Source organism: Sphaeramia orbicularis, chromosome 8 (assembly GCF_902148855.1).
Source record: "Sphaeramia orbicularis chromosome 8, fSphaOr1.1, whole genome shotgun sequence".
NCBI lineage: Eukaryota > Metazoa > Chordata > Actinopteri > Kurtiformes > Apogonidae > Sphaeramia > Sphaeramia orbicularis.
The window spans coordinates 35369418-35396167 of NC_043964.1; the positions used below are offsets into that span (position 1 = coordinate 35369418).

Sequence of the window (26750 nt, forward strand, 5' to 3'; positions counted from 1 at the left end):
ACTTAACAAAAGAAAATGGCACCTGCCAAACACAAAGTCACAACAGTAGTGGTCCTGGTCGGGAGTTGTCACCCTCTCTCCTCCTGGATGCAGTCTATCGTCTTAACTGAACATAAACCGACTGTTTCCACCCACTGTCACTGATTCAACTCCATTGGTTTTTACCGGTGAATCAGTGTTGTAGAAGATGATTATGTTTCCATATTCACTACGGAGCCTCTGAATGTCCAGATGACCGTGAAAAGATGACAAACTGCATTTTACACCAATTATTTACATGTATTGATAGGATTAGTGGCTCAACAATTATTAAACAGTTTAGATCAGTAGATGCTTTTGGTCGGTGATGGATGTTTGGGTCTTTATGGGTTAATGTATTAATAGGGTTATTGATTAGACAGTCATTAAACATTTTAGATCAGTATAGGCTTTCAGTCACTGGTTCATGTTTAGATCTTTGAGGATTACACAACCATCAGTTTGCTACAGAGCATAAAGACTGAGCTGATATTACTAGTTTTCAATCCCAGATGTGTAACCTAATATTCAACTTGATGTCTTGGTCCTGACTTTCAAGCTTTTTTATATTTTTTATCATATTTTTATTATCTCTGTTAAGCTGAACAGAACTCTAAGACTTTATGTATTTCTTTACTTTTTGTCCAGTCTTAAAGCGATTGATGTTATCACTAGAGTTTAGACAAGCTCTTGGGGATACTTAAAACTTTTAAAACTGTTATTACTCTGAGGCAGAACTTTAACACTATTTTCACCACAAATATAGCCATATGTGTCATGTTTGTTACAATGAAACTCTGAAAATGCAATTAAACCTAATATTAAATCATGGATGTCAGTTCAAATCCAGACAAAGCCACTTAAGATTCATATCAACCCATTCAGCCAAATCTCCAACACTGTAAAAAAAAAAAAAAAAAACTATTGGTGATATGAAGTAGAGTCTGCAACTGAGAAATCTGTATTTGAGGGTGACACTACTCCATATTTCACTGTTAGAAAAGTGTTTTCCCTGAAGAACCTCGTGTTTACTGTTAATTTTGACAATGAACAAAGAAGTTGCTCTACGTGAATTATCTGCATAGGCCATCTGTAACAAAAGAAAAGTAATAGTGTCCATACAAGTCTATATTAGATTCCCCCATTCTAATGTGATTTCTATAAACTGGTGAATTAATTATGAGCAAGCATATATCTACAGTAATTATGATACTACTACTACTACTACTACTACTAATAATAATAATAATTATTATTATTATTATTATTATTTTTATTATTATTATTATTATTATTATTATTATTATTATAACCTGTATTCAACCAAGAAAAAAACTCATTGAGATTAAAAATATCTTTTTCAAGAGTGTTCTGGCTAAGACAGCCGCAGCAGAAGTTACACAATATAGAAATCACAGCCATACATCCACACTTACAATATACATAAAACACAACAAAAGTCAGTTCTAAACCCATACCTAAAACACTAAAATAAGAACATACATAATGAATACCATCATTATTTTAACCCATAAAGACCCAAACAGCCACTGGCAAACCAAAACCATCTACTGATCTGAACTGTTTAATACCTGTTGATCCACTAATCCTTTCAACACGTCTAAAAAAAATGGAGTAAAATGCAGTTTGTCATCTTTTCATGGTCATTAGATATGACCCATTTGGACGTTCAGAGGCTCCATAGTGAACATGGAAACACCGTCATCTTCTACAACATTAATTCACCAGTAAAACCCATGGAGTTGGATCAATGACAGTGGATGGAAACACTTAGTTTATGTTCAATTAATGAAATATTTACTGAAAAAGTCACTTTTTCTTCAGTTTTCTCTGTTTCTGATTTAATAACTCTCAACTTAAATTTGAGCTTTAATGAAAATCTATATGATCAGTAAATTAAATATAGAAAAATACATGATTTACACAGAAAAATGCATAAAATATAGGATAATATTAAAATAAATGGTGATAAATCACTTATGAAAGGTTAAATAGAGAGAAAAATTCATTTGAGAATTGACACAAAAGTAGCACTGGGTCTTTATGGATTAAAAGATACTAAGAGTATAACAACAATGTTCCTTAAAAGCATCTCAAAGCAGAACCTGAATCAATCAGTTAGAAAAACATCTACCTCCAGATTTGTTCTTTTCCCATTCATTTATATGATATATGATATTTACAGTTAACATAGTTTCTTGAGAGGGTTTGTGGTTCTCTCTGAAGACACAACATTGCATCTTCTAAAAAGCTGAGTAAACAATAAACAATGCTGCAAATACAGGAAAATGCTGCAGAAACACAAGCAGGCGGTGACCTTTTTAAGCGAAGTATTCAGGTTATGCATCATCTGAATCGTTTTATTTTTGACAAAAACATTTGCTCAGGTCGTCTGCGTTAAAATGCAAATGTTGCTATAAAAGCGAAAGTTGGTCCTTGAGAATATTGCAGATCTGAGGTGAACCATGACGCACTTTATGCATTTTTTTCCCAGCCACTTTGAAATCAACATATTACTATTTCATGTGGGCTTCATCAAATTTTCATGGGGGCATGTAAACGTTCCCAGGACAAATGTTATTGTGCGGAAGAGGGAACCACACGGGAGCTGGCGGTGTGTTTTCTGTAGAGGCTGTATGGAGTAAAGGTGGTACTCGGGGTTCATGCGGCGGGGGTCCTATCGCTGAAAATAGCGATACTTGATATGTTTCCATGGTGACTTGACATTTCTCAGAGCATGCCATCAACCCTGAGCTGGATTCATCTACAGCGAGCCCCTGAGATGCCACGTAATTAGGCAGTTATCATCAAGTGTATCTGGTTTTAACTGAAATATTCTGTGAAACTCTTAAAAGAATTTGTAAATATGCAGGTTCAGGTGAAAATAGGTTTTGAATCTGACCATTAAAATGCAGGACTGCAGACAAGCACATGGATGGTTGAAGTGTGATCTGTCACAGGTGTAGTGTAATACTGCACAATGGTTATCTGCTATAAAACATGAGCCTAAGTCAAATTTATACTTTGAAAATAAGTACAAACAACATTGATTACAAAAATCAAGGTAAAAAGTAGTTTTAACCAATATTTATTTGACATGGAAAATAAAAAATGGGAAAGTTGATTGGTTTGAATGATATTAAAATATGTGATTTTGCATTTTTACATCACATTTTATCTTCAGCCGCTGTCATTTATTAATCTTCATGGGTTTTACCGGTGAATCAATGTTATGTTTCCACGCTCACTCCAGAGCCATTTCTGACGCCACTGAAAAGCTGTGAAACTGCCTTTTTACCTGAATTATTTACATGTATTGATTAGAATTAGTGGTTCAACAGTTAATAGACATTTTTAGATCAGTAGTTTCAACCAATATTAAATTGATGAGGAAAAATGAAAAATGGAAAACTCATTGGTTTTAATGATATTTTGCGTTGTACGCCACCCCCCCACCCCACCCCACCCCCTGAAGGGGGGGCAAGGGGTATTGTTTTTGGTTTGGTTTGTTTCTTTGTTTGTTAATGCCTAGCAGTAAAACTGTTGGTTGAATTCATACCAAATTTGGTTTATAGATTGCCAGTGACCCAGAATAGACCTGGTTACATTTTGAAAACAGTAGGTCAAAGTTAAAATTTTTTTATGAATTTTTAAAATCTTTTTTCTCCCATTTACTTATAATGGGCAAAATTTCAAATGTCTATAAAACATCAATTTTGTTTCAATTTACTTCAAACTTGGCACATATATAGAGGCAATTGATATGATGACATCAGCACACACATAGATATGATGACATCAGTTGGAACGATGCCAAAATAAGCTACAGTACATGTGAGGGGTGGGGTTTGTTGTGCCTGGCACCACTTGTTACATTAGATTTTGTCTTATTGTAATGGTATTTTGTCCACTAAAACATTTTTTTTTGTTTGCAAAATAAAAAAGGAAAGTAGGAAAAAGCCAATATTAAAACAAGAAAAGCACTCGGAGAGTGTAGACCTCCGCCGAGGCAGATCAGTGGGCCCTCGTGGCCCTCCCCATCCCTGAGCACCACCAAAATTTAATAATTTCTTCCTTGTGCCAGTATCAACATTTCCTGAAAATTTCATGAAAATCTGTCCCTAACTTTTTGAGTTATCTTGCTAACAAACAAGCAAACAAACAAACACGCACGCACACAAAGCAAAGTGATAATACCTCCTGGCGGAGGTAATAAAATACACTGTGGAGGTGAAACAGTCATAAACAAGACAATAACCAAAGAAGATGCAAATGAGTGATGATAAATACAAAACAAAGATATTAAAATGTATTCAGTGTATCTTAAGTGATTTTTGCGTATGTATGGATGTCAAAGTGAGATATGAATACATGTGCACAACTGTGAGTACATCTCAAAGTTTAACATAGTGATCTAAAACTACTAAAACAAATCTAACTCCATGTATCAAGAGAGTAAGAGGGAAAAAGCATGCATGGGGACGATGTATTTTTTATATTTTCTTACATTGTTTTTATCTTGATGCCTTTTTTCCCCTCGTTACCTCTAATACCAGCAGAATGTTTGGTTCATCTAGTTTTTTTTCCTTTGTTTTCATTGCTTTATACATTGTAGATCAATACCAAATCCATCAAAACATGACAGAACACATAAGGAATAATGTAGAAAAAGCATTAAATAAACCAGTGTTTATTACATTTTAGACTCTTCTTCCTCGTGTTGTGAGGACAGCTTTGGACACTCACGGTCTTCTCTCAATCAGATATTTTGAAGATTATATTAAACAATGTTAGTCAAGACATCCACTTGAGTGTGCAGCTAATCCAGGCAATCTACGACCCAGCAAGACTTCAATTATAAACCGAATAAATACAGTTCAACAAGAAGGGGTTTGTTGTAGAGCAGCATGCAGTAATTATTTCACAAATAATAACTGATTAAATTATTTTAAAAAAACACAACTCTACATCTATACCTTCCTTATATCTCTATCCTAACATTATGATTCAGCAATATAATCAAGTATTATGATTGACTCAATATACATAAAACCGAACTGAGCTGAAATCATGACACCTTTACTTTTGAGGGATACTGAATATGATGCTATAGAATACGATGTGTTGCTGTAGATCAGTGAAGAGAAATCTGTCAAAATGCGATTCATTCAGAGGCGATTTCTCATAGACTGCAAGGGAAGCTCGGCTTCCCCTAAAATTACGAAAATTAAATGGTTAAATATGTACGGTTGTGTTGACATTTCATTGACTACAAATGTGTTAGAACACGTTCATCTCACAGACGAGTTTGTTCAAAATCAGCTTCATCACAAATCAGCAGACTCGATGTTGTTCACTTCTCATACATTCCCGTTATTCTGTTTTCTCATTCGATCTCTGCTCAGTGCATTTGCCCGTAGACGCTCAGCGTCCATGCACTTCAATGGAACTGAGTGGAACAGTTTTTTTCATTGCCTCAAAACTGGACGGTAATTGGATAAATGCCACGATGTTGTCCCACCCCCGGACGCTCAGCGTCTCTGGGGGTGAATGGAGCTGTGGGCGGAGCTCGGCTGGGCTGGACGCCAGGCTTCCATGTGCTGATTGGAGGATCAGCCGAAAGGCTGAATCCCATTTGATTGACAGCTATTTTGAGATCTACTCCTTCACTTGACAGAGTTCAGTTTAATACCGTCGTGCATTCTGCTGTGACATCGAGAGAGAAACCACTGCAAAATTACTTGTTAATTTACTTGCACTGTAAATAAAACACACTCATTGTACTTCCTTGTTTCAATTTAACATAATTTCAACATTCTCTTGTTTAGTTGGTACCTTAAGGTCACTGACCATTTTCTTAAAAATAGGACCAATGGCCCTGTAGTTTACCGGCCAAATTAAAAGCTTTGGGACATGTATCCAGATGCCATTTATTATCACCCAGTTATGTGTATTTATTATATTACAGAAATAGCCCATGTTTTGGTCATATTCCAATCAGATCTGTAAAAACTTCAAATTCCAACTTGATATCATTGATACTTACTGATTTACTGGATCAATCCACTTCCTATCTACTATAATGGGAAAAAATTTCAAAGTCGCACCAAATCCAGAACCAGATCCAGATTGAAATAATTTCAATACCTTGTGTTGACATCATCATACAGAAGCTGTATACCAAGTTTGAAGTCAATCAGAACTGTAGTTTCAGAGAAGAAGATGATTGAAAATTTTTCCCCATAACAGCCCATGTTAAATTTTCCGTAAGTTCCCAGATCCAGAAGATCCTGATCAACATGTGGACATTATGTTTCGGTCATCTCCCCATCAGGGCTGGACTGTAGAAATTTACACTGGATATCATTTATATTTACTGAGGTATTGCATCGATCCACTTCCTATCTCTTTTAATGGGGAAATTTTTCAAAGTCACACCAAATCCAGAATCAGATCCGGATCCAAATAATTTCACTAACTTTTGTTGACATCATCATAAAGTAGCGGTATACCAAGTTTGAAGTCAATCGGAATTGTGGTTTCGGAGAAGAAGACGATTGAAATTTTTGTAACAGATGACAATGACAGACGGACGCCGCATGACGACAATAGCTTATGGCCTGTCGCCCAGTAAGCTAAAAAGGAACGGAGGGACAAATTCATGTTTAAATAACTTGACTTTTTTTTTTTTGTTTTTTTTTATGTAAGCCGACAATGAGCTTCCCCTGTCTGAAAGACGAGCAGCCATCACTGGACTCATTAAGACCTAAATTTACAAAAATACATTATAAATGGCCATAGATTTACATATTAACCCATAAAGACCCAGTGCTACTTTTGTGGCTGTTCCAAAATAGCGGTTTTAATTCCTTCTTAATTTGTTACATTTTATAACTAGTTACATCACGACATTTGCACATATAAAGTCAAGACTTCCAGCGAAAATTTCTCCGAGTATGACATAATTGTTTATCAGCAGCAGCGGCTGTAGTCCATAATGAAAATATGTCCAAACTTTGAGCCAATTACCTAAAATGTTCAGTTGTTGGTTGAACGGGACAGAGCAGCACAGCCAACAACCTGGAGGGGGTGGAGTCATTTGCATTTAAAGGGCCAGCGCTCAAAATGACCTTTCTGGTGTCATTATTCAGAAATATTGCTGAAGATGGACCTGTGGAGTTTAATTAATGAGGAATTTAGACCCAAGCACAGCATTTACAGTTTATGTAGACCACAGGGAAATGTTTTAAAATACATAATTCCATTTAAAAAAGCAAAATATCACTCCTTTAACAGATGCTGAGTATAAAGTCTGAAACGTCACCTTATGTGTGAGGTCTTCATTATAGGGGCAGGTGTTGGCTGTGGGCATCTGTCCATCCTCTGCATCCGTGTCCGTCATAGATGAGCCATATGCGCTGTCAGAGGAAACCGCCTCCATCTCCATATCCATCTCCACCTCCATCTCCATCTTGTTCTCTCCGCAATCTGACGTGATCCTTCCTCTTTGAGCATTTATAGCCTGAGCCCAGACTAAATATTATCTTGAGTTGTATCATGATAAATATTTATATGAAAGGGTTCCGGATGTTTTTACACTATTTATGAAGTAAAGTCATGTTGAGCTTTGTTAACAAAGATGTTCAGCACCCTGGAGAGCACCTGTTCTCAACAACATGTCCTCTGTTTTATCCATTTGTTTTGTTTTGTGAAAATATATACACAGATCAGCCGTAACATTAGGACCATTGACAGGCAAAGTGTATTAACCCATAAACACCCAAACATCTACTGGTGACCAAAAGCAACTGATGCAAAATGTTTAATACCTGTTGATCCACTAATCCTATCAATATATGTAAATAATTGGTGTAAAATACAGTTTGTCATCTTTTCATGGTCATCAGATATGATCCATACGGATGTTCAGAGGCTTCGTAGTTACCATGGAAACCCCGTCATCTTCTGCAACATTGATTCACCAGTAAAATCCATGGAGTTGGATCAGTGACAGTGGATGGAGACACTTAGTTTATGTTCAGTTAATGATAGATTTGCTCTAAAAGTCCCTTTTTCTTCAGTTTTTTCTGTTTCTGATATAATAACCATCAACATTAATCTGAGCTTTTCATGAACATCTACATGATCAGTAAATTCGATACTGGAAAATATATGATTATCACTGAAAAAATGCAAATTACAGAGGATTATATTATAATAAATGATGATATATCATGTGAGAAAGGTTACTTTAAGAGAAACATTCATTTGGAAACGTCCACAAAAGTAGCTCTGGGTCTGTATGGGTTAATGTTGATTATCTCATTTGAAATTGACATTATATTACTAAGATGTTAGTGGTATGACTAGTATTAAACTATTTAGTTTCCAGAGAAGATTTCTCAGGCACATTAGGGAATGTTTTGAGTGAGCGGCTTCAACAGGATTCGTAAACCATTTTCAGTGTCAAATTCATGCACTTTTAAGGGTCATTTTCAAATTTTTCCAGCTCACACTTTTAAAAAAATACATATCTACTGGAATACATATATTCATGATTATTTTTTTCTCTTTTTGTCACAATGATGTACATTGTAATTTGATATAAACATCTAAAATTATGTTCCATAACATAAAAAAGTTTAGAAACTCATGAACACAAAGTTTTTTTCAAAAAAAGAGGCACACTTGCACTGAGACTAAGATTGAGATACAAAATGTACCTGGATTCTACCTGAAAGCACCCTCTAATTTTCTTTTTTGACTAAGTTTTATTTTTCAAAATGTATCACCTCTCTGTGGGTAGCTTTGGTTATAGATGCAAGCACTTTCAAGCACTTAAACTGAAATTCAAGCACTTTTCAGACCTGGAAAACACAACATTGAAATTCAAGCATTTTCAAGGATTTCAAGCACCCGTATGAACCCTGCTTCTAATACAATGCTTTATTTGTAGACCCATGCTTGACCTACTTGAAACATGTAAAAACTGTTAGTATAATGTAGATAAAATTGGGGTTCAAGTTATTTGTGTAGAAGGAGTCACTATGAGCTCAGCTTGATAAGATTTAAGAGAAAACCCAGAAAGATCTGAAAACGTAGGTAAACTTTCCCGTTCAAATTGGACAAATCTGATTGGACCTTGAAAATTGAAGGTCAAAGTTGACACCAAAATGTCGTATTCCAAGAGCTTCCCAAACTGCACCTAAATACCAAACATGTAGTCACACAGACGCTGCAGGGTACGACAATGCCCCTGTGGTTGATATTCATAAAAAATGAAATGGGACAAAATACAAAATTGTTCGTTTAAGTGTGTTTTTATTGAGTCATCGGTCAGGATGCCTTCCCTCTGAGCTTCTCCAGAGGCGTACAGTGACAGGCTGAAGTTCCTGACTCCGATAAGAGACACAGAGCCCGGGATGACTCAGAGCCGCTGCTGGTTATCACAACAGCAGGGACGGAAACCATGAATCCCCACCCCCCACCCCACCCCCAAAAACAGAAGGTCTGCTTCGAATGACACTGAATGGGTGGACTGTCAAATACAACAGAAGTAGACAGCAGTTTTGCTTTTCTTTTTTTTTTTTTTTTTAAACAGATTATTGGAAATGTACAGACAACATACACACATCCTCTCAAATATAGAAAAATAACATCTGCTGCAACATTTACTCTGCTCTCATCTCAATAAAACTAGGGCTTCACTGAAGCAACTGTACTGTGCAAAGTAAACAAGGTCACTTAAAAACTCATATGGTGTCCACGTAAAATACCACATGAAAAAAAAAGCAAACTAACAGACAAAGGGGGGTTCACTATCCTCTCAAAGGCATGACATGTACAAATCTGGTACAATTATCCCATAGTAAACAACTCATCTCAACTCAGTAAAGGCAGCGTTGATTTTTGATCGTGTGATTAAAATCCAGAAACATACAGTGTTGAGCGTAACATTTTTTTTTTAATCCTACAGTTGAAATGCATGTTGGGAATTGAAATGTAACTGATGCAAACACAGGAGTGGCAATAATGTATGTAACCGAGATGGACGAGGTATGTATTCTGAAAGACTTTTGCCGTCTCATTACATTTTTTCTGCCTTTTGAATTTGGCTGTAGTTCAGCTAAATCTAAAACCTAACCACGACAAAACGTATTCATCACTAAACTCGACTTAAGGTTACAGGTATCTATCAGTGGAGGTTGACGAGTTATCGTGGAAGTGTGGGTGAGACTGTTTTTGTCAACTACTGCAGTCACACTATGTGCAGTTGGATGCTGCACCCATCTAGGCACTTCCCTTCACCACAAAACTATTCAGTGGCTTTTATTTTAGAACGACATACAATCAACTTAATATCAAATTCAGGGAACCAACAGATAAAACACATTGTTCTAAAATCACAAAATTAGAAATGTCACAGTAAACAAAGATGCTAAAAAAAACTACATATCCAAGAATCCCAGCTCCATCTCCTTATTTTACCTTTATCTGGGTAAGTATTAGTGGTTAGAGGATGACAGATTACCGGAAATTTCAGCACAAATGTTTCACTTGTTTTATTTATGTCCTTGATCTTTCTTGGGGCTATTTTTCACACCTAGATACTAAACTTGATAAGAAATGTTGTCGGGAGCTCCCTTTTTGTTTTAACATAAGTCTGAAAATGATAAAACTCATGCTTAAAGTCATTTCAACAAAAGTTTGTGTTCATTGATTCATTAATTTGGTGATGCTGGAGTGTATCCCAGCCACCAGCAAGTGAAAGTCCTGGACATGAGCTAGGATTGTGTTGAGAATCCAAGATTTTTAACCACATTTCAAAATCCAAATATCGACTCTTGATCTCTCGAGTACCAATAATCAGTATCTGTCGTCCCCTATCGCTGATGTGTCTGTGCAATGGCGACAGTGCAGGTATTTGGCCTCAACAGGCACCTACTATAATATTAATGATGACTGATGTGACCTTGACTTTGAAACTTCTACTCATCACACTGTAACCAGGTGAGCTCTGTAACGCTACAGTCTTACAGTAAAGTGCACTTCATCTGTCTGCTCCGAATGTTTAGATAATGCTTCAAAATAAGCACAATAACGTGACTTCGAGGTCCCGTTCTCCTTTGTAATGAAGACGGAACACAGCGGGGAGCCTGTGGTTGAGTTTTGACAACTGCTCACCAAGTCTTTCAAAGCAGAGGAAAACTGAAAACTGTGCCCAGAGTTCAAACATGTGCAGAGGGTTCTTTTCAAACTCCCATCCGACGGACCCTGACTGAAAACCTATGTGCCAGGCAGCAAAAACACAATTCATCTGGCATTCATATAACCATTCGGCAAACTAAACAACCACAGACTTGTGCGGTTGCAGTCTCCTATGTGCAAATTCCAGCAGCCGTGTCCTGTCTCCACTCTGTTACCGCCTCAGAGTGTGCGTCGGCTTCTCAGTGCACAAAGGCGCCTCGTCCTCTTATGTGCCTTTGAGCTCTGAACAGACCTCAGAGGCATCAGGTTCACATGTAGACCTTCTACACCTGACTGGCCTCCGGTGCAGGTCCGCCTCAGTCTATGTGTCAGCGAGTCTCTCCTCTCTTAAGGCTACCTGATCCGTCCATCACTTTTCACTGGGCCCAGTTCAGATTTTGGGTCTGGAGACATTGAACTCCATGAAGTCTTGGAGCAAGGTCCCAAAGCAGGACATGAGGAAGTCTGTGTGGAGCACAGGTCACCGATGACCCAAAAAGCTGCGATGCCATTGTCCAGCCATGCTTCGAGAGGCCGACCCACCAGCTGGGCGTTACGCTGGGCCTCATGCATCGCAGGCTCCTGCGGCGGCAACTTCAGCACGGAGCTCAGCTGCTGGAAGCTCTGCTCCAGGTACAAGTTACCTGGAGGACCTGCCAGGAGCCAGCTGTCCTCTCCTGGAATGAACAATGACATTTACAGAGAGGAGAAAATGAAGTTAGTCTTTTAAAGATGGAAGTAGGGCTGTAAAACAGAAAACATCATCTGATGATCTCATCCAATGAGAAATATCTACTGTTTCATATTATGGGCCATCAGTTACAAATCACACCATTCACAACATTTGTCATCATTTGGACAACACTGGATGCACACAGCATTCTTTCCATACTTGTTAGATTTCATTTTTCTGATACAGTGTTACATGTTTAAGTTCTTTGGTTTATATTATGACATTTACATCAGACCTGTATTCACTTTTTCCCACTACAATTATTCAAATACCTCAACTGTTAAAGAGTGATTTTGTACCATATTACTTAATTTTTTCAAACTATTTTCTATGGTCTTATATTTTAGAAATTTTTTTTTTTTCAACATGCTTAAATAAATGTAACTAAATAAAAAAAGAGAATAACAAATTAGAGGCACTCACTCGTATTTGAGTATATAATTCAAAATGTAGAAAATGGGCCTCTCTATGTGGTCATCTTCTAAAAAGGATTTACTGACAGAATTGACAGATCATTGTAAATTATGAGTGATTTATTGTGTGGGAATATGTCTGGATATGTGAATATATTGCACTGCCCTAAATCAAACAAACACATGAAATCCTTAAACTGAATGAACTGACATTTGGTTCAAATGCTCCAAGTCTCTGCCTCACCTTTGCGTAGTGGCTCCTTATCTTTAAAGGTTAAAGGCATGACCAAGAAGTGAACTTCTGCAATGCGCTCCCACTGCTTTAACACCCGTACAGTCCAAGCCCCAGGTCGCAGAGGGTGCTGCAGCGGTGGTTTGTATTGGGTGTACTCTGCATCCACATCCACACTGATGTCGTATGACGCTGCCACAACCAGAGCTGGGTCAATCCACACGATAGTGGCTGTGAGGTTAGGTCCTCGAGCCCACTTCTGGACGGCCAGTGGTTCATCTAACGGGCCAATCACCCCACCGAAGTTACGGAAAAGTCTTTCTTTAGGATCCCACTCTGTACCGATCTGTCAAAAAACAGAATGAAACGAACTTGGTAAGACATATGTTAATAAAGTAACAAAAACAGAGTAAAACGAACTGTTTATAACTCCTCTAATTGGAAGGTACATTGTTAAATGAGGCTACAGGGTAAGACAGCGGGGAGAACAATGCTACTGCATTTCATCTGTTCTTCCTCTCAGCAGGAGACACTCGATGCTGATGTACTAATATTAATGCAGTCCACGTTTAGTAATATTACTTCCCCATCATCCCTCTGAATCCAGTGATGTCTTGCCCCTCACTTTCAGCCAGTGTTGGCAGTAAAACAATGATAAACTCACCTCAGAGCCCTCACTAACAGCCATTGGGGTCTGATTTAGAGACATCAATATATTATCATTTACATGTCATAAAACCAATGGTATTTTCAATACCTACAAGCTGACATGGCTGTAGCACTGAATATTGTGTTAATCAATTACAATAAAACTGATCTAATGTAGTAAACTTAGATTTATTACTGAAGTTTCATTAATTTGTTTTTCATAAACATCTGGATTGAGGACAACTGTACATCTTTTCAATGACTCTGAGCTTCAAAGTTCTCTTCAGATTAAATCACAATTATACAATCCTTATGCTTAAATATTAGGAAGATAATCTGACCCAAAGCAGTTTTATTGAGGTACTCTGATCTTTGAAGTTACAGTCCAGTGACTTCAGAGACGGTTACGACTGTTTCACACCAGTCACCTGTAGACAAACACAATGAGTGTGATTCAAAGGCTTCCCCTCACACTGCACTTACTTCCAGGTTCTTGAGCCTTTCAAATTCTTTAAGGTTGTTCTCCAGGACGAGGGTGGCCTGGGGCACTGCCCACATCTCCAGTTTCTCCCTGACCTTTGAACCTACGTTCTGTACTTCCTGATGGACCAGGTATCCTTGGAAGCGGTCATCATAGAAGTACAAGTGTACTGAGAGAGGATAGCCTACAGGTTCAAACCTGCAAAAAAAAAAAAAAAAAAAAACGCATTAGAAAAATAATCAAAAATGACATTTTTCTATCTACCAATCCAAGATAAAATAAAAGTGGTTTACGGACCTGCAGGCCTCAATGCTGCTCTGAGTGGTCACCAGATTCTTTAGACCCAAACGAAAGAAAGAACTATAGGCAGTCAGAGCAACATCACTGAGTGAGCCGACACCATCGAGCTGCTCAAACAGACTCTCCCAGTACGCCTTGATGGCAACTGTGCCCGGAGCGTACTGACCATACAGGTGAGTGTCCAGGATGTCGATAGCCTCCTGGTTTACAGTGGACTCAAACTTGCGGGCAAAGAAAGTCGGTCGGGTCAGTTGCTGTGGATAAAAAGAGACCAAGATGAAATGGTCAGATACACTGAACAAAAATATAAACGCACCACTTTTGTTTTTGCTCCCATTTTTCATGAGCTGAACTCAAAGATCTAAAACTTTTTCTATGTACACAAAAGGCCTATTTCTCTCAAATATTGTTCATAAATTTGTCTAAATCTGTGTTAGTGAGCACTTCTCCTTTGTCCTTTGCTGAGATAATCCATCCACCTCACAGGTGTGGCATATCAAGATGCTGATTAGACAGCAGGATTATTGCACAGGTGTGACTTAGGCTGGCCACAATAAAAGGCCACTCTAAAATGTGCAGTTTTACTGTATTGGGTGGTCCAGGGGGGTCAGAAAACCAGTCAGTATTTGGTGTGACCACCATTGTCCTCGCACAGTCTTCCTCATGAATTCTCTGAAACAGCTTTGGAGATGGCTTATGGTAGAGAAATGAACATTCAATTCACAGGCAAAAGCTCTGGTGGAGATTCCTGAAGTCAGCATGCCAATTGCATATTCCCTCAAAACTTGTGACATCTGTGGTATTGTGCTGTGTGATAAAACTGCACATTTTGGAGTGGCCTTTTATTGTGGCCAGCCTAAGGCACACCTGTGCAAAAATCATACTGTCTAATCAGCATCTTGATATGCCACACCTGTGAGGTGGATGGATTATCTCAGCAAAGAAGAAGTGTTCACTAACACAAATTTAGACAGATTTGTGAACAATATTTGAGAGAAATAAACCTTGTGTGTACACAGAAAAAGTTTTAGATCTTTGAGTTCAGCTCATGAAAAATGGGAGCAAAAACAAAAGTGGTGCATTTATATTTTTGTTCAGTGTAGAAGAAGATGTGACACAGTGAATAAAGAAAATTATTTTATTCACATTCAGCAAGTGAACCTGAGTCTTACCAGATACAGCCCAGAATCTACCATTTAGCCAATCAGGGCGTACCAGTGTGTCAACAAGTTAAATGTCATAGTATTTAAACTAATTTAATCATTCCCTGAAATTAACTGATGAAGGGTGTACTCTGCCTTCACCCGATAATAGCTGGGATTGGCCAGAACATCCCTGCAACCCTCTAAGATGATTAAGCCATTTGGAGAATGAATGATTGTTTTCCTCCAAATATCCTTTCTTTAAATTACGGAGATGTTTTTGTTGAGTTTACAGGAAAATATTTTAAAGGGTGCAGAGCTAAATACTCAGTTTCTGTTTAATTTGTTGGGTACTAATCCCCAATTTGTACAATAAAATGCTCACACTAAATTCATTTCTTTATTCACAAGACAGAGGGTAGCAAAAATGCACAGGACCTGTATATGTAATTAAATTATTTGCTTGTTGCAACACTTACTATTATTGAAATACTGAACAATGCCATCTCATGGCAGATTTCCTCATATCCTCCAGGTCTAGTAAATATGTAACAATCAAGCATGTGAGACCTGAGCTAAAGACTTAAAAAATAAAAAAGCTACCATTTGATTTAAGCTTTTTATGAGTTCTGTGCTGTGAAGGTCTGGCTAACTTACCTGGATCCGTATGAGGTCTTGTGGTTTGAAATCGTTGGGAGAGCAGCCACACCAGTCAACGATGTGTTTGTACTGGCATTTGCAGCCCAGCTTGCGGTTCCAGTTGGTGACCCGCAGATTATTGTCCACCAGAGTGTCACACATGTGGCTGTTCCCCAGCACAGTGTGGAAAAAGGACTGCAAACAAAGGGCACAGGAGGTAAATGCAGTATTTCTAGTGGAAGAATACTAAGGCTGTGCAACACTGAAGTTACTGTAAACCCGACACCCTCAAACACATGCATAAACAGTTTCAAACCAATGACTCGAAACTGCAAAATGTCACGCCTCTACAGCACCAAACAAAGGCAAACAAAGCAGAGTAGCTCCTCTGAGACATGAAACCGCACAACTAAATAAACTCTAGTGAACTCTCCTTTCGTCTGGCACCTCTATTGCACCCTGGCGCTTAAAGTATTACATTATCTCCACAGCTAGACTCTTTTGGCTTAGCAGGGGACCCTGAGCCTCAGACAGACTTGTACATCAAACTGTCTCAACAGCAGCAGATAAACAGACTGCCTCAGGTGTCCCTACCTCAGCAGGGAGCAGAGCGTAGGAATAGAACTGTTTCAGCCCCAACACCAGCTTGTCCTGGGAGTTGATGACATACTCCACGAAGCGCCGAGTAAGTGCGAACCAATCTGAGCCGCCTGAGACCTCCAGGCCTTCTGGGATGTGGCGTTCGCCGAGACGCCACATGTGGTTGTCACACTCGTGGAAGAGACGATCAAGGCCCTGCTTCTTAATAAACCTTGAATGAAAAAACACTATATTTAGTGCTTTCTGAAACGTGTATTAATGCAAATGGTCAAACTGTTTTCTTCTGGACTGTTCAACAACACAAAAAAATGGCAATAGGTACGCATATGAATCTTTCTGATACATCGTACATGTTACCTCACCTGGCATTCTCTCTCCCATGAGACTTAAGGAAGTTTTTGTCTCTATGCTGAGACAGGAATGCCACCAGTTCACTATTAGTCCTGTAGAAAAGTAGAATGGTGAGAAGTGAAAGGATGAAGGGTTTGGTCAGAGAGGAAAAAAGTCAGACAATTCTTTGGAAAAAAATTCTATTTGACTCCAGACACGATTTTTCTGTTAAATTCCAAGTAATTCATGTAATGCTCCTCAGAACAGATCAAGAGAATTATAAAACATTTGTTTTGAAATTATCTTACAACAGGACTATAAATCTAGCAAAACCAGGTTAGTGAGACAGACAACAGGCAACTCTGATCAGAACAATACATTTCATGCTTTTACTCAAAAATTGTATACTCCAGCAAATGTCCACAGATAATGCTGCAGTAACAGTCACAGTCATTGTAGGTCAGAGACAGAAACAAATCTACTGGCAATTCTGGAGGAATGAGCCATCAATAAGAAAAAACCCAAGCAGGAACTAATTAACACAAGTGGTCGATAACGAAACATTATTCTGTACGAGACATAGTGCTCTGCAGGAAATTAAGAGACTGATTTTACTCCTTATAGGTAAGTCTTTGAGTAAAATTAAGACTTGTTCATTACAGGATCTGCCAAGTCTGACCAAATTCCAAATGAGAACATTGTTATTTTAACCATTTATTAGGTGAGAATAACAACTGGTGGAAAAACAAGGGACAAAAATTTAAAAGGCAGTGTTTTCAAATCTGGCAAACAAGTGTTCATATTCACTATCAAACACTGTACTAATGCTTGAACTTAATGAGTTCAGTTACATATTTAATAATAATAATAATAATAATAATAATAATAATAATAATAATAATAATAATGGATTACATTTCTATAGCACTTTTTGGGACACTCAAAGTGCTTTACATTATTGACCCATTATTCATTCGCTCTAACATTCCCCCTCTGCTGGTGGTAAACTACATCTGTAGCCACAGCTGCCCTGGGGCAGGCTGACAGAAGTGTGGGTGCCAATTCACACCTACATTCATACACCAGTGTGAGTGGCACTGGAGGCAAGGAGGCTGAAGTGTCTTGCCCAAGGACACAATGAACTGATTAGGACAGAGCGGGATTCGAACAGCCAACCCTTCAGTTATTGGACGACCCACTCTACCTCCTGAGCGATGGCCGCCCCATTTTTGTACACATAATACATGATTGTTCACCTTGATGGTTATTAATTAATGTGGGCAGAGATTCAAAGGGTGGGATCATGTTGAGGGAGTAAAAGATAACCCTAAGATGGTGGAATCCAAACAATTCTCTGCCATTCATCAGCTTCAAATGTGGCTTATCGGAAACATGCAAGTAGCATAATGTTAGCTGCTTTAGTTTAATGTGCACTTATCTCCTTTTAATCTGTTTTACTGGATATTATACTGTGTTTAAATAACATCCAAATAAACACACACATAACTCTCCAACAAAATTAGGAAATATCCTCAACCCCAATGTTTGTTTATGGTCAACCAACCTGGTGGGGAAGTCTGTGGCACTGAGATTGATGAAAAAATCCCACTTCCAGTCCAACATAGAGAGCAGGTCCTGCATACTGTGAAGGTAGGCCTTCAGTAAGCTGGCTCCTCCCCAAATGGTGACCATGCGCCATGGGGTGGCACGGACATTTGGGTACTGCTGGGCTATCTGCAGGACCTCACGATGCATGTAGCCAGACCGCTGGAGGATTTCAAAGCAAAGTGTCAAACAGTTAAATTCTGTATCACCAGTGATAATCGGGTTTTAGCTGCACTGCAGTTGTCATGTTAGCCAGAACCACAGATGCCACTGTGCCAAGAAAATCATATAAAGCTGGCTCATGTTGACAGAGAATGTGATCCAAGCAGAACAAAAGTCACATGGTACTGTGGGTGCTCTTGTTGAATGAAAATTCACAATCTAAGTTCACAAAGATTATGAGCCTTCTTACAAAATAGCCTGGAGAGAGAACAGACAGGATGAAGGAAGGAAAAGTTGATTTAAAGAGTCCAGCTTAATGCCAACAAATTGAAATTTTGAAAACATGCAATCACTATCCGTCTGAAAATAGAGGAAGCCAGGAAATCAGCACCTTCCTCTTCTTGGCGCTTAATCAGATTAATTATTAACTAATTAACGAGCACTCCGTTTCCAAGTAAACTCTGCTAATAAAAGGCTCTGACAGAGTAAATGAGCACTTCAAGGGAAAAAGACACTTGTAAAGTAATTGCTTGTGTGCATCAAGTCCAATTGGGTTTAGTCAAGCAAAAACAGTGTGTTACTAATTTTGTCCTACACTTTAAAACATTAGACCCTTGCCGTTTTATGTTGGCAAAGAGGCGATTGTTAAAACAAAGGGTTTCTTTCTTCTTTCTTTAACCATTTAAATAATAACACAGTCTGAACTTGTGATGCAGTGTTTGTTTATTTTCTGCGATTCTGTTCACAACGGAGATAACACAGGAGAAGACACATGAATCAAAACACACACAACTGGGAGAAGAAGTCTGAAGAGGTGCTGGCAGACTCATTCCAGTACAGCCTGACCTCTTTAACAGCCTCATCTTTCAAACAGGCTTTTGCCTCAGAGATGGATGAGGTGAAGCTGACAAAGGGTCTAAGACGGGGTCCATGGTGTGACTGTCCCACTGACTCTGTATTCATCACTGCCTCTGCTAAGCCCTCCGCCGTCCCTTGGCAGCAGAACAGACGACTCCCCGGGACTTGACAACCTTTCCGGCTACACAGGTGCACCGTTGACAGGCACCTGTTCTCTGCTGCTGTCTGTGCTTTACACACCTGAGGTCTTTGCCTCAGTATCAGCAGCCATACGTTTGTCTTTTGCCTTCCAGCTGCACACAACAGACTTTTCCTCAGCTAAATCCAGCCCCTAAGAATAACCGCACTTCTCTCTATCCAGGCTAATCCCGTTAACCACACTGTGCGACCCGTGGGATAAATTTAACCTTCATAATGCAAGAAGACCAAATCAGTAAGGCACAGTGTGAGCTCAAGTGTAGCCAGGACACTGAATGCACTACATGACTGCACAATATAGGTAAATAATAATGTGAGAAATCCCACAGACACTTTTTTATATGTTTTATATTAATATTTCTCTATGGTGTTCAAGGTACTGTTACATCCTTCGAGGACTTACCTTGTCCACATGAATGTAGTAGTAGTGGTCTCTGTGGTATATGGCTTTAATGAGACGCTTGAGCTGCCGTACAGCACGGCCATGGACCATCAGAACAAACGCCACCCTGACTGGGTTCTCCACCTTTGCCAAGCTGTTGTCCAGTTCACCAACAGCCTGAACTGGATTGGACACGCCTGGCCATAAAAGACAGAAATAGACATTTTTTTTATAGGTTTCATAACAGATTTATATGTGAAGTGTACAGGAATGAAGGAGTTATTCATTTTGTATTTTTCCTCCAAGGAAAGCACATACAAAAGCTGCCAACTGTGCTCACTGGAACAAATAAACCAAGCCAGAGAGGTGGGTGGAGTGTTTTTGCTTCAGTGCAGCCCTTACACTGTAATTGAGTTGTGTTTCATCACTATGCTTACTTATGTCACTAGTTCACAATGTACAGCTCTGGAAAATATTAAAGAGACCACTCCAAATATCCGGACCTTCACACCATAAAAACCTGTGACAAAGAGTAAGCTGGACAATCACAAAACATATAACACAGCTTAATTGCTTGCAACTATTCCAACATTAAAACATTGGTATTACCTTGTTTTCTTTGCATTTTCAAGGTCTGAAAATTGCTATTTATTTTGACCAGTTGTTACAGTCTACAAATAAATACACTAAATGACAATGTTTTTGCCTGGAAGTTGGAGGGAAAAAAAATTGTCATTTGTTTATTTTACTCCAACACATGTATATAAATAAATAGTGAAGCAAGTAGTCTTTTAAGTTTTCCAGAGCTGTTTGTAAAATTTACAAAAACCCTTATGTGGGGTTTTGTTATGATGGGCCCTCATAGAAAATACTCAAAGATAGCATTCATGATCTTATCACCATACTCACTTTCGGTTAAGTTTATCCACAGTGAGTGTGGTGGAATAGTGTTTGTAGTCAGTTTGTAACCTGTCTGTAACTAGAATTCTCACCTGGACAAACAGTGAAACTACCACTGAAGAAATACAGCTTCAACTTTAACTTTCTCTCAAAGTCAATGGTTCATGATGTACAGTCTAACGATTTTGCACAATATGGAAATTAAGGCTATTCACATAATACCTGAATGAAACAAGGCTTACGCTGTCGGGGGGCAGACAGCAAAGAAATATCCCTGAAATCCCTCCAATCCTCTGCTATATATAAATCTATACATAAAGCTACATGGACGTGATAGTGGCAGAATAATGGTCAAAAAACCAATTTTTCCCCACAAAACTCCACCTAGTGACTGAAAATTACACCATATAACTCTGGATGGTAGCGAGAAAATGGGCATTTGTAAGACGATCAATATGAACCAAATTTTATTTCAATCGACCTATTATTGCTTAATTTATGTCCAAAAAACTGATTTTCAACTAAATCATCCCCATTTGAATTACTTATAATAGTCATAGAGAAGCTGAAATCAATAGGGTTCTTCCACTAGGGGTCCCCTATGTTGGTTATCAAGGGAAAAGAAATCCAATCAAATCTGTCCTAGTTATCACGTTCACACAAAGGATATCCAGCGGCAACAGATCTGGTGGTGTAAAACCGTTATATCCCCATTATAACTTGATTTTGGGGATATAATTAATATAAAATTAACATTGAAAAAAAAAATTACAACTAGATGTCAAACTAAAAGCAAAATGTAACCTAGCTGTACACTTCTAAAGTAGATATAATTGAAAAAATAAATAAATAAATAAATAAATAAATAAATAAATAAAACTAAAAGACTAAATAAAAATGAAAACAAATGAAAGTTTTAAACTATAACTCTCATTCTCACCGAGCTGGGGGCAGAACTGAGGAAGCGAGTCTGGCATGAGTTGTCCAGCCTGATGCTGGCACACGATGTTAGCGATCTCCTGTCGGCACTGCTGTGATGCTGCACGATGCAAGGCCGACAGTGCGTCCTTGCCTATGATATCGCATTTAGGCGCAAAGTCACTGCTGGGGGCTTGGTGGGCCCCGTCCACACTGCCAGGTTCCCCTGGTATGGCAACAGCTGGCAATCTAGCAGCTCCATCTGTGCCACCACGACTCTCGGTGAAGTTCCGGCTGCTGGACAGGTCATGGGGAATGATGCCATCCAAACCAGCCCCCCGCTCCGGTGGAGTCTTCAATCTGATGCTGGGTTTTCCTCCTCTCCGGCTTGTCCCTCTCCTCAGTGCACTGGCTGCTGTGCCCCCTGTCCTTTCCGACCTGGCACTCCATCGGCCTCTATTCCTCCCCGACAGAGAATTTTGCTTTTCCCAAAGTGCAGTATCTCTTTTTGGGTCCTGGTTGTTGTGGTCAGGGAGCTTTGAACGTCGTGTTTTTCTCTAAAGGAGAGAGGAAAACAGTGAGAGGAACATGAAATAAAAACAAATTCTAAATCCAATTGTAGCCAGTCTTAGTCAATAACACTAAACTGGAGAGGAAGTGTTGATACAACATATAAAAAACCCACAGACATCCACTAAGACAACAGCATAAAGAGCCCCAGAGGGCAGGATGTGTTTACTTGGATCCTTTTTTCCCGTATTACACTGATCTGTGTTATTTTTAGCCAAGTCTCTGTCTTATTGTGTAGCTAATCTGCAAGAAGCACTAGCCTGGACAGGGAAACATCATACTTTAAAAAGGCACAAAATTAATCTAGTATTTAACTCTATAAACATCAACAAACCCTTGTATTCCCCTTGATGAAAGAAGGAAAGTGAGCAAAACAAACACCCGATAACTGAGCATAAACCTCTGTCTCAGAAGTGGTGGATATTCTGTTAATTAAAACAGTTGTTTAAATTACTGAAAATAGATAGTTAGCAAGCCTGCCATTAATATATTATTTGTTTAATGTTTTAAATAGTTAGTTAGTTAGGAGTTAAACTGCCTGCAGTAATAGACATGCTGACAGTCTTTGTATCAGACTGACATACTGTATTTTTTATCCCAACTATGCATGACAATTTGATCTTGAAATCACAGACTTGAGATTTTACAGGCACTTATAATGTTGAGACATGATCCTCTTATATCTGCCTTGGAGTAATAAAAAAGATCTCATAGTTAGTCTGTGGCTGCAATTTGAAACCTTAAATCCACTAAGTATTTGTCACATAGCTGTGGTTCAGTGGAAATATGCAATATATGGAGACAGTCGGTTTGTGTGTTCCAAAGTAAAAATTGTGCAAGTTTAAATAAAAGCTTAAAATTTGGATTTCTAACCCATTTTAACCACTTTAATAGTTATAAATTTGTAGAACTCAGTTCCTTTTTTCATAGATGTAGTGAGTTCCAGTAGTGATGCAAATCCTGAACATGTAATATCATTTCAGAGGAAGTGAAAGAAGATAATCAGTCTCAAATCACACCTCCAGAAAAACAGGCTATGAAAATACACTGCTAAAGCCAGTACTTAATCTTTTAGCCAAGCAGCATCATAGTTTTGGCACATAAAACACAAAAGGCCCTTCAAAATGTGTGCTCAGAAATGAGGAAAAAGAACAGTGAGTGGGCCGAGAGCTTTCTGCCTCTGTCAGACGATACGGCAGAATGCGGGTTCTCTTGCCTGGCGCTGCTGGCACCCTAACAGCAGAGACGCTGGGAAACGAAGGACTGAGGCTGAATGGTGCAATAGTGCGCCAGATAATATACAGTCAGTAAACCAGCTGCCAAACAATACAACAGAGTCAGCTACTAATTGCCAACTGCACTCTAAAACCCATTACAGTAAGAGGTGTAGTGGAGCCCAGTAACATACCAGTCACAGTGCTGTGCTGCCAGTTTCAGAGAGTTTATGGGACCTGGTTATTTTCAGCTTTTGGCAAGAAGCTGGACAAATTCCTAAGCATTAACCCAACAAGAAAACTGGTTAATTTTAATCAGTGAAAAAGATTTATGATGCCTTTTTGGTGAGTTTAATGGTTTTGTGATTTCTCAATATGGCTGATTTGTTATCTGCATGTAAAGTTAGTCTGTGTTGGAGAACATGAGTTCAACAGCAAAGCTACTCTAAACAATGGTTAGTAGTATTTTTTTGTTTTAACTGTAGCAGTGATGATCATCTATCCTGATGTCCAGATGTAAAGTGTGGCACTAAAATAGATCATATGGTGGGATTTAATTGTGATAAAGCCTTTAATGTTCTGTAAGGCATTTAAGGATTCCACATCTTAAATGGTGTTACTAACCTTTCTTGTGGCTCACAGCAGCAAAATCACTATAAAACACATCTTCTAACATTTCAATTTTCCTTATCACTCATTTTCACAGCTTTTAATTAACACCATCATGTCAAAAATGTATTGATTCAAAGGCAAGCTAGTCGGCAGCTCTTTACTTTCCAATTAAAGTTGAGTGAAACCATATCAGCGTTGCCATCTGCTGAAGTGGGAAGCAGCAGTGAGCGCTCGGCTCCATGTGAGAGAACGGGAAGGGAGTGGGTGAGACAAGGATGATGGAGGAACAGTCTGTGAACGTCCTCTTTCCTCACAATCCTTTTCCTTCCTTCTGTGAAAAAGCCTTTAATACCATGCATGCGGTTGTGTTCACACATGCACAGCAAGCCACAGACTGTAGCATATGCAAGTTATTGCAAGAATCTAGCCACTGTCACTTAAGTTGCCTTCGTGAGCTTTCCGGACTTAACATGCACTGTTCAGAGGTATGTGAATGATTAATATGCCTTCATAAGCATGAAATTTGATTCTGCATCCAAATCTGCAAATATGCAAAGACCCCTTGCACTGACATTTGCGTCTGTCAACATAGTTGCATGTGGAGCTGACATGTGCACTAAGCAGCAGTATCACATTTCCCAAGCCACACTTCACAGCGAATGAGGACAGAACTCACACAGAGAGGCCTGATTTCCATTTTAGACCATTAATTAAAAACTAAATTGTAAACTGGATTATTAATAAAATTAACTCGCTGAGCTGTATTTTTAAACAGACCTTTCTTTTTCATTTTAGATTATAATCTAGTGCTAGTGAGTATGACTGCTTTCCACAAGACCACAGACAGCTACTGGTTTTTATTGAGCTTTTAAGATCCTTGATATACAGCTATAGTTAAAGCCTTCATCTGTTTCCTCATACACAGAATTTTCTATACGTTTGGAAAGCATGTTTCAGCCTGAAGAGGCAGATGAAAGCCGCTAGGCTTATGCAGGCAGGTGATACAAGTCAAACTGAACATCACTTCTGCTGCATGATAGCTCACGTCATGTTTCCTGTTTTGCCATAAACCATACTTTCATACTGGTACATAGGAAACTGATTACTTCATCTAGGCTGATGTCAATATATATGGCATAAGAAACAGCAAGAAGAGCAACCACAGCATCATAATTCTTCATTGTGCCTACGTGATGAAAGGTTTGAATTTCTCCCTACCACTGAAGCCAATTAATTTCTCCCAATGGCTGCTTCGCTCCCTGGGCACAGATCTGTAACTTATCAATGTGGGGGCATATTATGCACACTCCAGTCTAGTCACATCATGATCGAGAGACAGCACTCAGGTTTCAGCTTGCATGCCTGTGGCACTCATGGTATCAGCGTGCCTCAATAAAAAATTTTTTAAAAATCCTCCACAGGTCACATCTGTTAACAACTCACCTTACCTTATTTAGAAGGAGAAGTGGAACAAGCATTGCCTAGAGGTATTGGGCTCCAGGTGTGCAAGAGAGACAAAGATAAGAGTCCCACAGAGGACTTGGCTAATGTTAAATAAATTGTTTTAGGATTGTGGAGTCGAGGCAACTTTCTGTTTAACTTTAGCTTTTATCCCTGGGATATGCTCCCTGGGTGTTGGGTAAATTCAAAGCTTAGTGAAGGTCACAGAGACAGCACAGCTCCACTGTGAAAGGCCACTGGTGGATATAAATGAGCAAAACAAATAAGTAGAACAGATGCTGCATGTCCTGAGGCAGACATAGGAGGCGGTCCAGGTCAAACAGACGAACTGTTTGTAGTCAAAGTGAATCATAACAGAGCCAGTTTATATGAAAGTTGCATCATCATTTCATTATCTCTTTTCCTTTGAGCTGAGAACACGCTATCATGCATTTCCCCTGTCTATTAGTTATCATGTTTCAGTGACTCCAAGTAAAATGTACAATCATCAATGTTAAGACCAGATTTTATCACTGCTTATATTAGCTTGTACAAGTTTACAACCATACAACTAGTTCTGTCAGTGACAGAGATTTTGGAAGTATGTGGCTAATTGTTCAGTTTGCTGTTGTCAGTGATAGACAGACAGCCCAAGCGACAGAAAAATAAGACAGGGCTGGTCCAGTTGTAGTGAACAGTTCGGGAAGCGGAACAGGGCTATTCCCCAACTGCTAACTCAGCTAGCTTTACTGTATCACAACACATAGTAAGCTAGGGTACGAGCTAACGGCTAGCTCTACAATTAAACCCCACAGAATCACTGTCATTGTATAAATAAATCAAGAGATAGCCGCTCACCTCTGCCTCGCCTTCCTCCAGACTTCTTAGACTCCATACTACAAGCCCTTGGATCAGGAGAATAGTTAATGCGGCGGCAATCGCTAGTTTATATCGACGGAGAAGCTTCTGCACTCGAGCGCTGGCCACCATTTTTTCGACTCCAGTTGAGGGGGAGCGCGTGGAGGGAGCATTCTAAACTGCGCGGTCACGCGGTGTCACTCGCTCACCACGCGCAGGGAAAGTTTGT

At 39.0% G+C, this 26750-nt stretch overlaps 2 protein-coding genes across 3 annotated transcripts in view; both read right to left on the reverse strand.

Moving 5' to 3' along the window:
* LOC115424924 (ras-related protein Rab-37) overlaps window positions 1-7529 on the reverse strand; it is a 30174-nt gene extending 22645 nt beyond the window's left edge. For both annotated transcript variants that reach the window (XM_030142322.1, XM_030142321.1), the window contains exon 1: window positions 7364-7529. In XM_030142322.1, the coding sequence (XP_029998182.1) occupies window positions 7364-7510 (147 nt within the window). In that variant the 5' untranslated portion in view covers window positions 7511-7529. The remainder of the gene's footprint in view (window positions 1-7363) is intronic.
* Window positions 7530-9343: 1814 nt separating this feature from the next.
* xylt2 (xylosyltransferase II) lies at window positions 9344-26680 on the reverse strand. Its single transcript, XM_030142319.1, has 11 exons — window positions 26522-26680; window positions 21850-22384; window positions 20031-20206; window positions 18369-18571; window positions 16837-16917; window positions 16469-16685; window positions 15893-16069; window positions 14091-14347; window positions 13796-13991; window positions 12677-13010; window positions 9344-11963 (listed from the first exon to the last, which is right to left on the reverse strand). Exons 1-11 carry the CDS (start codon window positions 26651-26653, stop codon window positions 11641-11643), a joined length of 2631 nt encoding a protein of 876 aa, XP_029998179.1. The 5' UTR covers window positions 26654-26680; the 3' UTR covers window positions 9344-11640.
* Between the last annotated feature and the right edge of the window lie 70 nt (window positions 26681-26750).

What these genes read in the sequence shown, in the direction of transcription:
- xylt2 (XM_030142319.1), bottom strand. Translation starts at nt 26,653, where the DNA reads ATGGTGGCCAGCGCTCGAGTGCAGAAGCTTCTCCGTCGATATAAACTA. An exon ending in TCAGTTCTGCCCCCAGCTCG is followed by an intron (nt 20,207 to 21,849) that starts GTGAGAATGAGA and finishes TTTTATGGCCAG; the next exon opens with GCGTGTCCAATCCAGTTCAG. An exon ending in GCCACAGACTTCCCCACCAG is followed by an intron (nt 16,918 to 18,368) that starts GTTGGTTGACCA and finishes ACTTTTCTACAG; the next exon opens with GACTAATAGTGAACTGGTGG.